Raw genomic sequence first — 13,088 nt, forward strand, 5'->3', positions numbered from 1 at the left:
ACAGTAATTAGAAACACAAAACGTGATAAAAATGACAAAGTAAAATAATTGATAAAAAAAGCATTCACACATAGCAACTGAAAGTAGCAAAATAAAGTCTATGAAAGAAAACCAAAACCAGGAGCAGAACGCTGACTGAACCGTAACACTAAAGCAGAGTACAAAAACAGGCAGAGGGACCACAAGAGCCAAAGCGCAAAACCAAAAATAGGCCATTTAAAAAAAATTCAGACAAAATGTCTAAAGCCCTGCGGTGGGTTGGCACACTGCTCGGGATTGGTTCCTGCCTTGTGCCCTGTGTTGGCTGGGATTGGCTCCAGCAGACCCCCGTGACCCTGTGTTCAGATTCAGAGGGTTAGATAATGGATGGATGGATGTCCAAAGCCGCAGCACCCAGAAACTACACAGCCAGTGAAGGGACAGCAAAGAGCCGGCTGTCACTATGGAAAGAAAGTCTGCAATTCTGGAGCACACGTTCTCCTCAGGTGTGCATCATTTATTTATCAGATACAGCAGTTTTCTGATCACATCCCAAAAAAATAAAAAAAAATCACAGGTTTGATTACCTGGTACTGTTTGGTTTCCCCAGTCGCAGTATGGAGAGGCCACTTACGTATGCCCTGTGACAGACTGGCACCCCACCAGTTGCTGATTCCCAGAACCGCCGCTACATTGGAACAGCACACTAAATAAAAAAAATAAGCATGAGGTCTCAAACAAAGACCCATAAACCCTGCCCAGAAAAGGCCTCACTCAAGGCCGCCTGACCCAAACCTCTATTGGCAGACTTCAGCCTACAAGGGCCTCATGTTGTGATTTATATACAGAAGAATGGCAAAAAAAAAAAAGGATGCGAGGTCCTCAGCACCAAGCCAGAAAAACAAGACTGCCCAGACCGAGTGCACCCCCCAGGCAGCCCACCTGCTGGCTTTGGTGTAAGATGGGCCAAATGGGCTTTGACTTTATGAGTTAAAGTAGAAGTGTATACATACAGTACATACATATAGTAGGATTTGAGACACCAACACCCCCCCAACCATGCTGTGTGCCGAAACTCATTGGTTGTCCAATTGCGAGTCTGCAGGCTCACCGCCTAACATGTCTGTCGCCTGACGGTCATTTAAAACAAGCCGCTGACCCGGCCTCGCGCTCACTTTGTCTCCTGTCTTGTGCAGTAAGGCTATCAGTTGTTTTGATGTGAGGAAGGGAGCGAATGTGCGGTGGCTGTCAGTGCCACTGCTAGCGTGCTGCGTGTGTTTAAGTGACGGCTCCCGCTTGAATAAACATTTTGAGAATGTCCCCGTGTTGATTTTTTTCAGGAAACCTGGCCTTTCCTCCTCCTTCTTCTTTCTTGTGCAAGCCTGTGACTCTCACTCTGTGGTGCCACATACCTTTGAATGATTCCGACTTCGAACGTTTCATAACTTGAATGCTAAATTCAAAAGAAATTTGATCCGGAGATCAAAGTGCGAGTGCAGTGAAGAAATGCAGCAATAGATGGCGCTAACACGGCGAGGATTAATGTCAACTCGTCTGTCGCTGTGAAAGGACCGAGTGTTGATCACCGACACTTCTGGAAGGGGAGATGGATCAGGAGCCCCGGAGTGAAACTCCAAGTTCAGCAAAATGCAAAATTGAGATGTGAGATATAAATAAATAAAATCAATTAATTAATTAATTAACTACAGCCAGCACTCTAAGCAGCACTGTAGTTGCTTAACTCTCATTTTCTTATAAATTCACGTTTACTGCACAGTTTGCCTTCTTAACTCTACCAGAATACTGACAATGAATGACACACAGTGTCGAGTCATGGAAATCGCTAAAGCAGTTTTGCAGCAAATCTGCGTGGATTGCTGGTGAACTCGTTTGCCAAATTTTCCCCCTAAAAATTCACCAGGCAAGCAGCTTAGGCAAACTTTTTTTTTTCAGCACCCCAAGATGCTTTGCCACCATAACACGACAGAGCTGGTCCACTGTCAGCGGCTGGATGGCATGGTGGGCGACTACCTGGGACGTCTATGCACGCAGATGACTCCCGTTGGAGTTCTGGGTCACAGTTGCTACAATCGGATACAAATTTGCATTTGCCGTATCGTATTTGTATGATAAGCAAGTCAATCATCAGGGACACTCGTTCTTGTTCAACCCGAAAGAATCACTAGTCAAGAGAGCAAGAATTCTGAAATCAGACGTTCAGCACTTGTGAAATGAAAGATGCCGATCACACCATGGATTTGCAAAGGATTCTGGGGCCCAAGGACCAATCAGAAATCGTCACGCGAGAATGAAGTCAATAAACTGGCACAGCTCTGCCAACACCAAGGACACCTTAAGGGTCAGTACTTGGGGGCTCAAACCTCATTCACCTGAGGGTCACAGGAACTCAGCAGCAGCAGCCTGTGGTGTGAGCAACTCCAAGAAACCAGAGGGAGTAGAATTTGAAAGGGCAGAATTCAGACCCCAACATCCATTAGCCAGGGAGACCCACGCCAGCACAGTCCTCCTTGTTATATTGGATGGCGACGGGCATTTCAGTTCACTTTACTGATGGGATCCGTTCAAACTACCCAGTTAAGTAAATCGATTCATGTAATTCATTGGATTCTTCAGTAGAACACGGGGCTGGCGGCCGTAAGCAAACCACCTGTTGGTCCTCTTTGAATGAATTACAAAAATATTAAATAACGTATGAATCATTTCGTTCTATCTTAAATGTTCTTATAACTCTGATCATGTAACATTGTCATGTTTGAAAGGAAAAAAAAACGACAAGAAAGTAAAAACGCACAATTAAAATAACGGGATACAATGGAGAATCATGAATGAGAACCGTGCCAGTCATTCGTGGTTAAAGACTCGGTCCAAGAACACCATGAAGGAGAATCATGCGACTTGTTCAAGATTTCAGGAATTAAATAAACAGGATTATGCGACTTGTTTGTGGGTAATGATTCAGTTGGAAAAAAAAAAATCAAATGAACCAGAATCGTGGAGCTCATTCTCAGGTAATGACTCAGTTTAAGAATGAAATGAATGAGAATTGTGTGACTTGTTCATTGGCAAAAATTCAGTTTGAATTTTCAAATTAATTGTGTAACTCGTTCTCGGGTAATGAATCCGTTTCAGAATCAAATGAATGAAAATTGCGCGCTTCATTCTCAGGTAACAATTCAGTTTGAAAAATCAAATAAACGAGAATTGTGCACCTCATTCTCGGGTAATGAATCCGTTTAAGAGTCAAATGACAAGAATTGTGGGGCATCATTCGTGGGTAATGATTGAGTTTGAACTTGAAAGAATCTGAACGACACAAGCTGGTGCATTCAATGGGCTGTAAAAAAAGTGTGCGTTAAAGTAAATTTGAAGGCAAACAACTGTTACACAACAGAATATACTTTTTAAGGTTCAGTTTTGTGTGATTAATTTGTTGAAGATACAAAGGACCATAAATGTATTAGCTTAATAATGTGTTTATATTTTCCGATTAAAACAATTGCTGCATTCTAATATCAATTTGCAGTTGCCGTATTGTACTTCTGTTATGAGCAAGAGAATCATCTGTGACAGAGTTCTCGTTCTAAGGTAATGATTCAGCTCCAACTCAAAGAATCACAAGTGACGTGAACAGGAATTCTGAGGCAGGCGGGTGGTACTTGCATTTGTGTATCAAACCGACTTCCCGCATGCTCTACAGCACTCCTGACGAGCTCCACTTAAACGATTCATTCGTGCTCACAAAAGAATTCGTATGACTCACTGAAAAGAGACCTTCCAAAAGAATCAATCGTGCGCAGATCGGCCATCACTGGTGTGGGACGGATATTCGGCCAGATAACCGAGATGGCCTTTGTTACGCTCAGCGGCAGAGTGGGATTGGCCGTTCATTCTTGTGAATCCAAAGCACAAAGTGGTGCAGAAGGGGACTCATGAAGTTGCACTTCTTTCCCCAAATTTAACACGTTGACATCGGAGGACACCCGAGAGGAGTCGCACTTTGTCAGACTAATGGACAAGTTCGCCCGCCTGACAGATTGGTAACCGCCACCCCCCGTGTTTAGAAAGGTCCAGAGGGGCTGTGGGATGGAGTTTGTTCCGTTTAGTTCTTGGACACGAAGCGTTGAGTTCTGTCGGCATACGCTGGAAGTGCTGCAGGTGGCCTCGGTCTGCCCACGGAGGATTCTGTTCTCCTGTCTCTCTGTCCTCACCGAGTTTCAAACCGTTCTGCGATTTCATCAAACTTGTCCAGAAGGACTCGGTCGTCACTAATGACGTGCGTAGCAGAAACTCGAACAAGCAGCACAGACTGCGTTACCCACTGGTGTGCCGATTAATAAAGAATGGCATAAATAATTAGAATATAAAAAGAACAAAAATACGAAAAAGCAAAAGAGATTCATCGAAATCCTCATTTTCATTCATTGAAATATTAGCATAAGCAGCTTGGATTGACACAACCTGGGAAGTCACAGCTTGCTGAAGTAAAGTAGGCGTCCAATTAAAAGAAGAAAATCAGAGGGGATGAAAGGCTGCAGCTACGGGGGGCACCTGCACTGAACTTGAGAAGCACCGCGCCGATCAACACGAGGCGCCCAATAGGGGGCGCCGCTCAAAGACTTAACAAGGAGACACGGAAGACGAGTCTGCAAGCGCTGCGCCGCCATGTGAGCTCAGCTTGGCCGCTTCTCTCGGTGTTCTAATTGGCTGGAAAGCTCCGCAGCCTCGGCTCCGACTACTGCGGCCGTCACGTCTCTCGGTGATGAATTGTGCCTGTGGTATCAGAGCAGATGCCAGTGCCAGCCAAGTTAGGAGGAAGAGTTTGAAACTAATTTGCAAATAAACATGTTGTGAAATGTGACAATAAATCATAAGAGGTGTGAAAACATGTCACAGAAATAGTTATTGTTGCTTATTTCTTTATGTATTTCTTCATTTATTCATTTCAGGGACACGCCACACGCACCATCAAATCTATCGTGAAATGAAAACTGTCATTTTCACCCATCAAAGGTGGCGGACCCCTGGCCTTCCAAGCTTGATCTTCCGCTCAATTAAACACATATGCTGTGACACACACACACACACACACACACACAGCGCAGCCCCAGATTTGGGGGTCCGACTCACGTCGTCCCTAAATTTTGGATTTGACTCCATCCCATGGCCACCACACAGGGGATGCACAGATGTGCACAAACACAATGGAGGAGCGCACAGGAACTGAACACAGCGGTCCGCTCACACCACAGCCAGGAAAACCCAACGCCGTGTGCCACGTCACACCACAAGTATGGCCGACCCCTCGCACCGCTGGTCTGACGCGATCGCGACCCGTGAACTGAAGGTGTGGGCCACGATTTGATGCTGTGACCCAGAAGTTAATGGGAATCCGAGTTCCTAGATCCAACTGGAACGCACCCACAAGCTGGATTTCCAACTTGGATACTTCAGGCTGATCTGCCAAGTCCAAGTTTGTTGGACGCCAATCCAAAATAGTGGCCTACACCGCGAACCTTAGGGAATGCTGTAGAGTTTGTGTTGTTTATTAGCACGTCTGGCTATCTGTGTCTCATTGAATCAGTCGCACACACACACACACAGCGCTGACATGGACCGTGGACATGTCACTACAGCGTTTGGATGCACACAACACCGCGTGATGCATGATTAACTACTGCTATTGATTCCGAATGGAGCAAACACAACAAAGGTTGTCCCAGATGTGTCCATATTGGTTTTCAGAATCCTTTACTGGAAGGCGGTCATTGACATGCAACGCCATTCCCAGCTCCGACTTTGGACTTCTGAGCTAAATGGAACACTGCAGAAGTCTTCAACACGACATGCACGACTCCCCGGACCACCGAAAGCAAAGACCACCGACGTGCAACTTGCCACATCACTGACCCGTCAACTAGAGCCGAGTGATTACTCTGAAGTTACAACAAGAAAACAACCTCAGTGACAGAATGCCCTTAACAGTGGTCTCAGCGGAGTGACCAGCAGTGCTGGCTTCGAGGAGAGTGTCATTCACGTCACATACCTGACAGTTCAAGGAACGCGTCGGCAGCTCTCTGACAGCGACTTGCATCACACAGGTCAGCTGCTGCCATCATCTCTCGTGGGAATCTGACGTTTCTACACCCAAACAAAATCCTCACAGTCTTCACTTCTCGGACCCCATGACAAAACCCCACCTCGACTTTCACAAAGCCTTTGACTCGGTCGTCTCACACCAAAGACGAACTCTGAAACGAGAAGCCACAGGTGCCAGAGGGGACCACCAAAACTCTTGCTGGTGAACTGGCAGGGCACAGAGTCCAGATAAGAGGAGAATGGAGTGGAGATCCTTCGGGGTTGGTCCTTGGACCCTCCATTACTTTTTTCTGGTTTCCACGAATGACGTGGATTCTGGTAGACTTTATACGACACTAAACACTGAGCAGGCAGCAAAGAGAGTCCAAGAAGATCTTCACAAACGTCTGGATAAAGGAGTTGAATGAAGAAAAGTGCCACAAATCACCCATTAACAGCTGTGGGTGGTGGGCACACTGAGGGGCTTAAAGTGGCCTTTACCTCACTACTGGCACACAGACTTGTCTGGCTCAACAGGAAGAATCCCAGCCCAGCTGTTCTAGGTCGGTGGGTAACTGATGTCCTCTACCAGGGGTGTCCCACTCTGGTCCTGGTGGGCCGCAGTGGATGCAGCTTTTCATTCCGACCTTCTTCTTAATCAGTGCTCAGTTTTCACAGCTAATGAACTCCTTTTCCCTTCATTTTAATAGCCCAGTATTTAAGGATTCAGTCCTCTGAATTAATTCGTTTCTTCATTAAAATGGCAGCCAAACAGAAATGAGACGTGAAACGAGCCAACAGGTGACCAGCTAAACTGGGATTTCAAACTCCAGCCAGTTTCACTCCAACTAGTTCCTTAATCAGAAGTCATTATTGACTATCATGACTTGTCGCTGCTCTTGTTTGGCCATTTTCTGTTTTTTTGTTTTGGTGACCTGAGCAGACCAACGTGGCCGAGACCTTCATCTTTCCTTATTTCCAGGTGAGCTGGTCATGTGGCACCTTGTTGTGTCTCTCATTATTGTTTGGCGGCTCATTAAGGAAAATGAAACGACTAAGGAGTCCGAGTCACGTCAATTAAAACTGAGGCAAAACAGCAGCAAAAATGGCTCACTAAGAAGATGGTTGTAATGAAAACCGGCAGCCACTGCAGCCCTCCAGGACCAGAGTTGGACCCCCCTGTCCTATAATATCTGAAATTTGGGGGAAAAAAAAATCAAATACCTGTTCAGAGCTTTAAAACCTGGCAGGATAATCAATAACATTTCAGAATATAAAAATCGGGGAGAAGGACACTCTTCCTTCCTTCCTTGCTGCTGTTAAAGATTTGCTTTGTTGTTGGCTCTCCTCTCTTTCTTATGGGTGGGGGCTGAACTTTGGTTTAAGTTTGATTTGATTGTTTTGCTTTTAGTTAAAATCAATAAAATAATAAAAGTGCTACGCATGGGCAACAGGAACATTAATTATAAATACAAGATGGGAGACGCGGAGCTACAGGAAGAGACCTCTGCAGAGGATTTAGGAGTTTACATTGGCACACCACGATCATCATCATCATCATGGCAATGTGCACAAGTGATTAAAATAAAGCAAACAAATTCAAGTATTTATGACGTAACCTCACATTTCAAATCTGGGGACGTCATGCTCAGGCTACGTAACACACTGGTGAGGCCACATCTGGAGATGTGTGTGTGGTTGTGGTCTCCACAGCAGCACTTGAAGTGTGCAGAGGACATCCGCCAGGTGCATCATGGGAATGAAGGACAGACTGAGAATTAAACCTGCTTAGTCTCGAGGAGAGGAGACCACATGAGGACCTCATCAGCTCTTCAGGATCCCCAGAGACATCGATAAACGAGATCCAGCAGCCTTGTTTGGGTGAATCGGGTGCCCGAGGGAACCTAGTGGAGACTAAGGGGGAGTGCATTTTAAACAGAGGCCAGGAAGCCCTTCATTACATAAAGAGTTGTGGGACTACCGAGCCATGGAGTTGAAGTGGAAACCTTGAGATCCTTTAAGAAGGATCAGATGTTGGGACAGCTGAGCTGTTCGCTAAACACCCGGCCTTGATGGACTGAGTGCCCACCTCTCGTTTGTCACATCTGTAAGGTGCCATGTGACCTCATCACCTCCCGCTGGCCACATTCACAAACACTCCCCATGTGCATAAGTAACGTCTTTGTCTCATCCTGGGTTGCGTTCTGCCAGACTGCGCCCACGAGTTGCACCGTTTTACCATCTACTCCATCTTCTGACAAATGAGCGAGTCCAAAACTGGCTGGAGTGCTGCTGCCCATCACGACGTTATATTTTGAGTGCGTGACGACATTCGGCCCCCCGTCATGCACTCGGTCAAGCGGGCACCCCATACAACAATAAATCTGAAAAGCACAGCCTGACATTTTGTAAAAGGCCTACACCGTCGGAATTCACTTCGCAATGTGGATGAACAAAATCGGCGGTAAGCGCTTTACGAACCAAGAAAACACAAAAAACGAGTTTAAAGGAACAAAACGATGAAAGGCGGCTGTGATGGAACAGAATCAATCGAGATTTTCTGCTGTAGCTCACGTGAGAGGAAGACACCAACGGAGGACGCGGCTTTCAGCCAGTAACCGTAATCACCAATGTGTTTTTTGGGGTCGGTCCACATTTATCCAAAGCCCCCCGTATAGTAAGCTGTGCCAATTTTAACCCAAGATTTTGACCAGCTTTAGCTTGAAGAGAGTCAACTGAAGACACATTACGCCTTTTACTACCTCCATAGTCAAGTTCGATTACAACAGAGGGCTTCAGCGACCCCAGCAGTGCTGATCCAAAGACCTCCCTAAAGTGGCCAATAGGCACGAGTGGACCACGGCGATCACAAATGGCGTACACCCAAATCCACAGAAAGCGAGGATATGACTAACTAACCAGATGTTCTATTAGCAGCTGCACAAAAAAAAAACAGACAACTTCCGAAGTCCCCTGCGTCGCCCACGTCACCTCACAGCCACACGGGCCTCGTCGTTTGTCCCCCCCAAGGCCTTACTTACCCTCACTCTGATGACGTTGATCTCCACTGCCAGCAGCGTCCCGTACAGCAGCACCAGCAACCCCGTGATGCAGAACCTCAGCTGGGTCATCCAAATGCCGTGTTCACAGAACTTCACAAATTTAATCGTTTTTGTCACAAAGGCTAAAATCCAGTAGACCAGCAAAGCTGCAGAAAAGCAAAAGGAGATCATCAACTGGGACAAATTCCATCTCCTCATCCGGCTGACACCTTCATTCAGGGCAGCTTTCAACATTTCAGATGCAGTTGGTTCCATTTCTTTTGCTTTTCCAATTAGGAGCACAGGCAGGTGAAGTGACCTGCTCGTGGCCACGTGGTGCCAGCGGTGGGATTTGAATTTGCAGCCTCTGGGCTTGAAGTCCAAAGCCTAAACTGTCCGCCTGTTCCTACATGATCAATCAATCACAGAAATCCAACACAACCCCCGTCCCCCCCCCCCCAAATCAAGTCATGTCACACACGTCTGACACACTGCTGGGGTCTTGTCCTGCACTACACCTGTCAGCTCAGTGGGTGGTATGCAGACCGCGGTCACCTTCTGTGACAGTTGTATCCATCATGTCCAAATCCCCCTTTGAACCTTGTGGTCATCTTGCTGCCCCCAGGATTTTGTTTTATAGTATTCTATCCTGCTTGGCCTCTTGGCCTACCCCCTGCCCAGACCCCCCAGCAACTACACTACATGTGGGCTCCACTGGACACCGCATTCAGCACTGCGGCCCCCTCACTTCAACTTATCTCTCTAGGGTCTGTAGATTAGGTCTGGCTGAGCAAAACTTCAGACCATCAGATGGGTGGCCGTGGCAGCTGCTTGCTGACCCCCCAACACCTTGACACAAACAGTCTGCATCCAGCACGAGTCCGGCTACATGCACTGGGACACGTCTACCCCTCCAGTGTCACAGCAGCCACTGACCAGAATGGACCCAAGTGACTCTCGGGCAGCGCAGATGACATCTACAGGGCACCACAGACCCTCAATCAGCTAAAGTGGGCAGCAAGAAAGGGGACAGGGTTAGGGTGGGCAGGACTCTGTAAGGTGCTCATTCTGTCTCCCTCATCAGCAACCCCACACTAAAAGGTGAAACTTCACACAAATCAAACCTGAAAAGGAGCAAAAACAAATTGGGGTTCCCATTTCATTACACCAGCAGAAAGCAGCAGCCCAGAATGCCAAAAGGGCATCTCTAAGGCCCACCTACCCAGTAAGAGCTTCGGAAAGTTGGAGGTCTCGATGTTGTGGTAGAAGATGATGGACGTGATGGCAGCCATAAACGCCAGACCAGCAGGCATGTAGAGGTGCAAGTGTCGCGTCTCTGTAGAGCTGGGGGAGACACAAGAGGCAGTCGTTATATAGCGCCTTTCATCACAGGACTGCACCAACTACTGGAGACACGAGAGCCTGTCTAGATAAATAAGTATGCCATTAAATTTTACATATAGTGCCTTTCATCACATTCATGCATCGGCTAAGAGAGGCACAAGAGGACATCACATTATATATAGCACCTTTCGTCATCTGCAGAAGCTGAGCAGCATGGGCTAAATGACATGTACTGCTTTTCATCACTCATATCCATTACTGATTAGAGACACTGGGGGCAGGCACATTATATATAGTGCCTTTTAATATGTGCACTAATCATCTGCAGGAAATAAAAGTAATGGTTTTCATTCTATAGTGCCTTTTGTCATTATATATAGCGCCTTTCATTACTTGTCTCCATAAACCATCATATGAGACACAAAAGGCAGTCATGTTATATACATTTAGTGAAAGGCACTATATATATATACACACACACACACACACACACACACACACACATGTATATACATGGATACACATACTGTATATACATATGTATGTATACTGTATATGTGTATGTATATATAGTGCCTTTCACCAAATGCACATGCTACCTACAGGATACACATGAGGCAGTCTGTATTATTATATACATGTGTTAGTATTCGATAGCATTATCTAGTGCCTTTCAACATAGTCCTGCCCCAGCTATGGAGACACAACAGGCAAACGTTCTATATAGTGCCTTTCACCCTGGGCATTCATCACCATCAGGAACTAAAAGAAATGCTCTGCATGGATAAAGAAGCAGTCATATTATACAGTATGTAGCGCCTTCACTGTGTGCTTCCATATTCTGCACAAGCTAAAAGAAATGGTTTAAATTCTATATAGGGCCTATGATGAATTCTACCCATAATCAATAGGAGACACAAGGCAGTCGTGTTATATGTAGCGCCTTTTACCAAATGCATGCACTACCTGCTGGAAACACAAGAGGCAGTCTATATTATTTACTGTCTGGCATACTATACTATTATATAGTGCCTTGCATCATATTCATGCAGCGACTACAGAATACATAAGAGGCAGTTATGTTCTATATAGCGCCTTTCACCAAATGCATTCTGATAAAAAAATGTGGTCTGCATTAAATACTGCTCAAAAAATAAAAATGAAATGAACTCTTTATAATCCGAGTATAGCATCAAGTCAGTGACACTTGTGGGCTATTGATGTGGTCAGTTGAGTAGCAGAGGGGCTCGTTAATCCATTTCAGCTGCTTTGGTGCACTAGAGGGGGGGCAACAGTGAAACGACCCCCAAAACCGGAGTGAATGGGTTAACAGCTGGCGGGAGGCCACTGACATTTTCCCTCCTCATCTGTTTTGTCACTCATTTTGCATGTGTCTATGGTCAGTGTCACTACTGGCAGCATGAGGCCATACCTGGACCCTACAGAGCTGGCACAGGTAGTCCAGCTTCTCCAGGATGGCACATCAATACATGGCACTGCCAGAAGGTTTGCTGTGTCTCCCAGCACAGTCTCAAGGGCATGGAGGAGATTCCAGGAGACAGACAGGCAGTTCCTCTAGGAGAGCTGGACAGGGCCCCTCGTAGAAGGTCCTTAACCCATCAGCAGGACCCGCCAGAGGAACAGGATGAGCACTTCCAGAGCCTACAAAATGACCTCCAGCAGGCAGGCAGGCCACTGGTGTGAATGACTGAGCAAACAATCAGAAACAGACTTGATGAAGGTGGCCTGAGGGTCCGACGTCCTCTAGTGGGCACCGTGGAGCTCAATTGGCATTTCCCACAGAATACCAGGATTGGCAGGCCCACCACTGGCAGGCGCCCTGTGCTTTTCACAGATGAGAGCAGGTTCACCCTGAGCACATGTGACAGATGTGAAAGGGTCTGGAGAAGCCGTGGAGAACGTGATGCTGCCGGTCACATCGTTCAGCATGACCGGTTTGGGGGGTCAGTGATGGTACAGCTGGGGAGGCATAACCATGGAGGGATGCACAGACCTCTACAGGATAGACAACGGTGGGCACCTTGACTGCCATTAGGTATCGGGATGAAATACTTGAACCCATTGTCAGACCCTGTGCTGGTTCCTCCTGGTGCACGACAATGCCCAGCCTCATGGGGCGAGAGGATGAAGGAATTGATACCATTGACTAACCCCCCCCTCCCAGGTCACATGACCTCAATCCAATATAATGTCACACCCAGAGGTATTCTATTTGGGTCCATCTGACACCTCAGCCTGTCCAGGAGCTCAGTGATACCCTTGCCCATATCTGGGAGAAGATCCTCTGGGACACCATCTGTCGTCTCATTAGGACGTTGTCAGGCATTTATACAAACTACCGAGTCCGATTTGGAGTTTTGGCCAAATTCTCGCCTGCCTGCCCCATCATCATTTTTTCCCTTTGATTTTCAGGGGTCTCTCTGTCCGTTGATCCTTTTCATTTCCATCCTTTTGTTCCTCACACATCACCATATCAGTCCATAGCAGTAGAGATGGCCAGCTGAAGTGCCCCCCCATCCATCTGATGTGCTTTCACAGTGGTCCTTTCATTTTTTTGAGCAGTTTATATTGTACCTTTCATCACACCTGTCCATAACCCAAAGGTGA

General features: G+C 46.6%; 1 protein-coding gene across 4 annotated transcripts in view; it reads right to left on the bottom strand.

The window, feature by feature from the left end:
- The window catches only part of abcc8 (ATP-binding cassette, sub-family C (CFTR/MRP), member 8), a 380,635-nt gene that overhangs the window by 345,885 nt on the left and 21,662 nt on the right, over positions 1-13,088 (bottom strand). For all 4 annotated transcript variants that reach the window (XM_051923356.1, XM_051923355.1, XM_028796118.2 and 1 more), the window contains exons 4-5: positions 10,339-10,460; positions 9,117-9,283 (exon numbers count right to left, since the gene is read on the bottom strand). In XM_051923356.1, coding sequence (XP_051779316.1) covers positions 9,117-9,283; positions 10,339-10,460 — 289 coding nt within the window. The remainder of the gene's footprint in view (positions 1-9,116; positions 9,284-10,338; positions 10,461-13,088) is intronic.

This window comes from Erpetoichthys calabaricus, chromosome 2, assembly GCF_900747795.2.
Source record: "Erpetoichthys calabaricus chromosome 2, fErpCal1.3, whole genome shotgun sequence".
Lineage (NCBI taxonomy): Eukaryota > Metazoa > Chordata > Cladistia > Polypteriformes > Polypteridae > Erpetoichthys > Erpetoichthys calabaricus.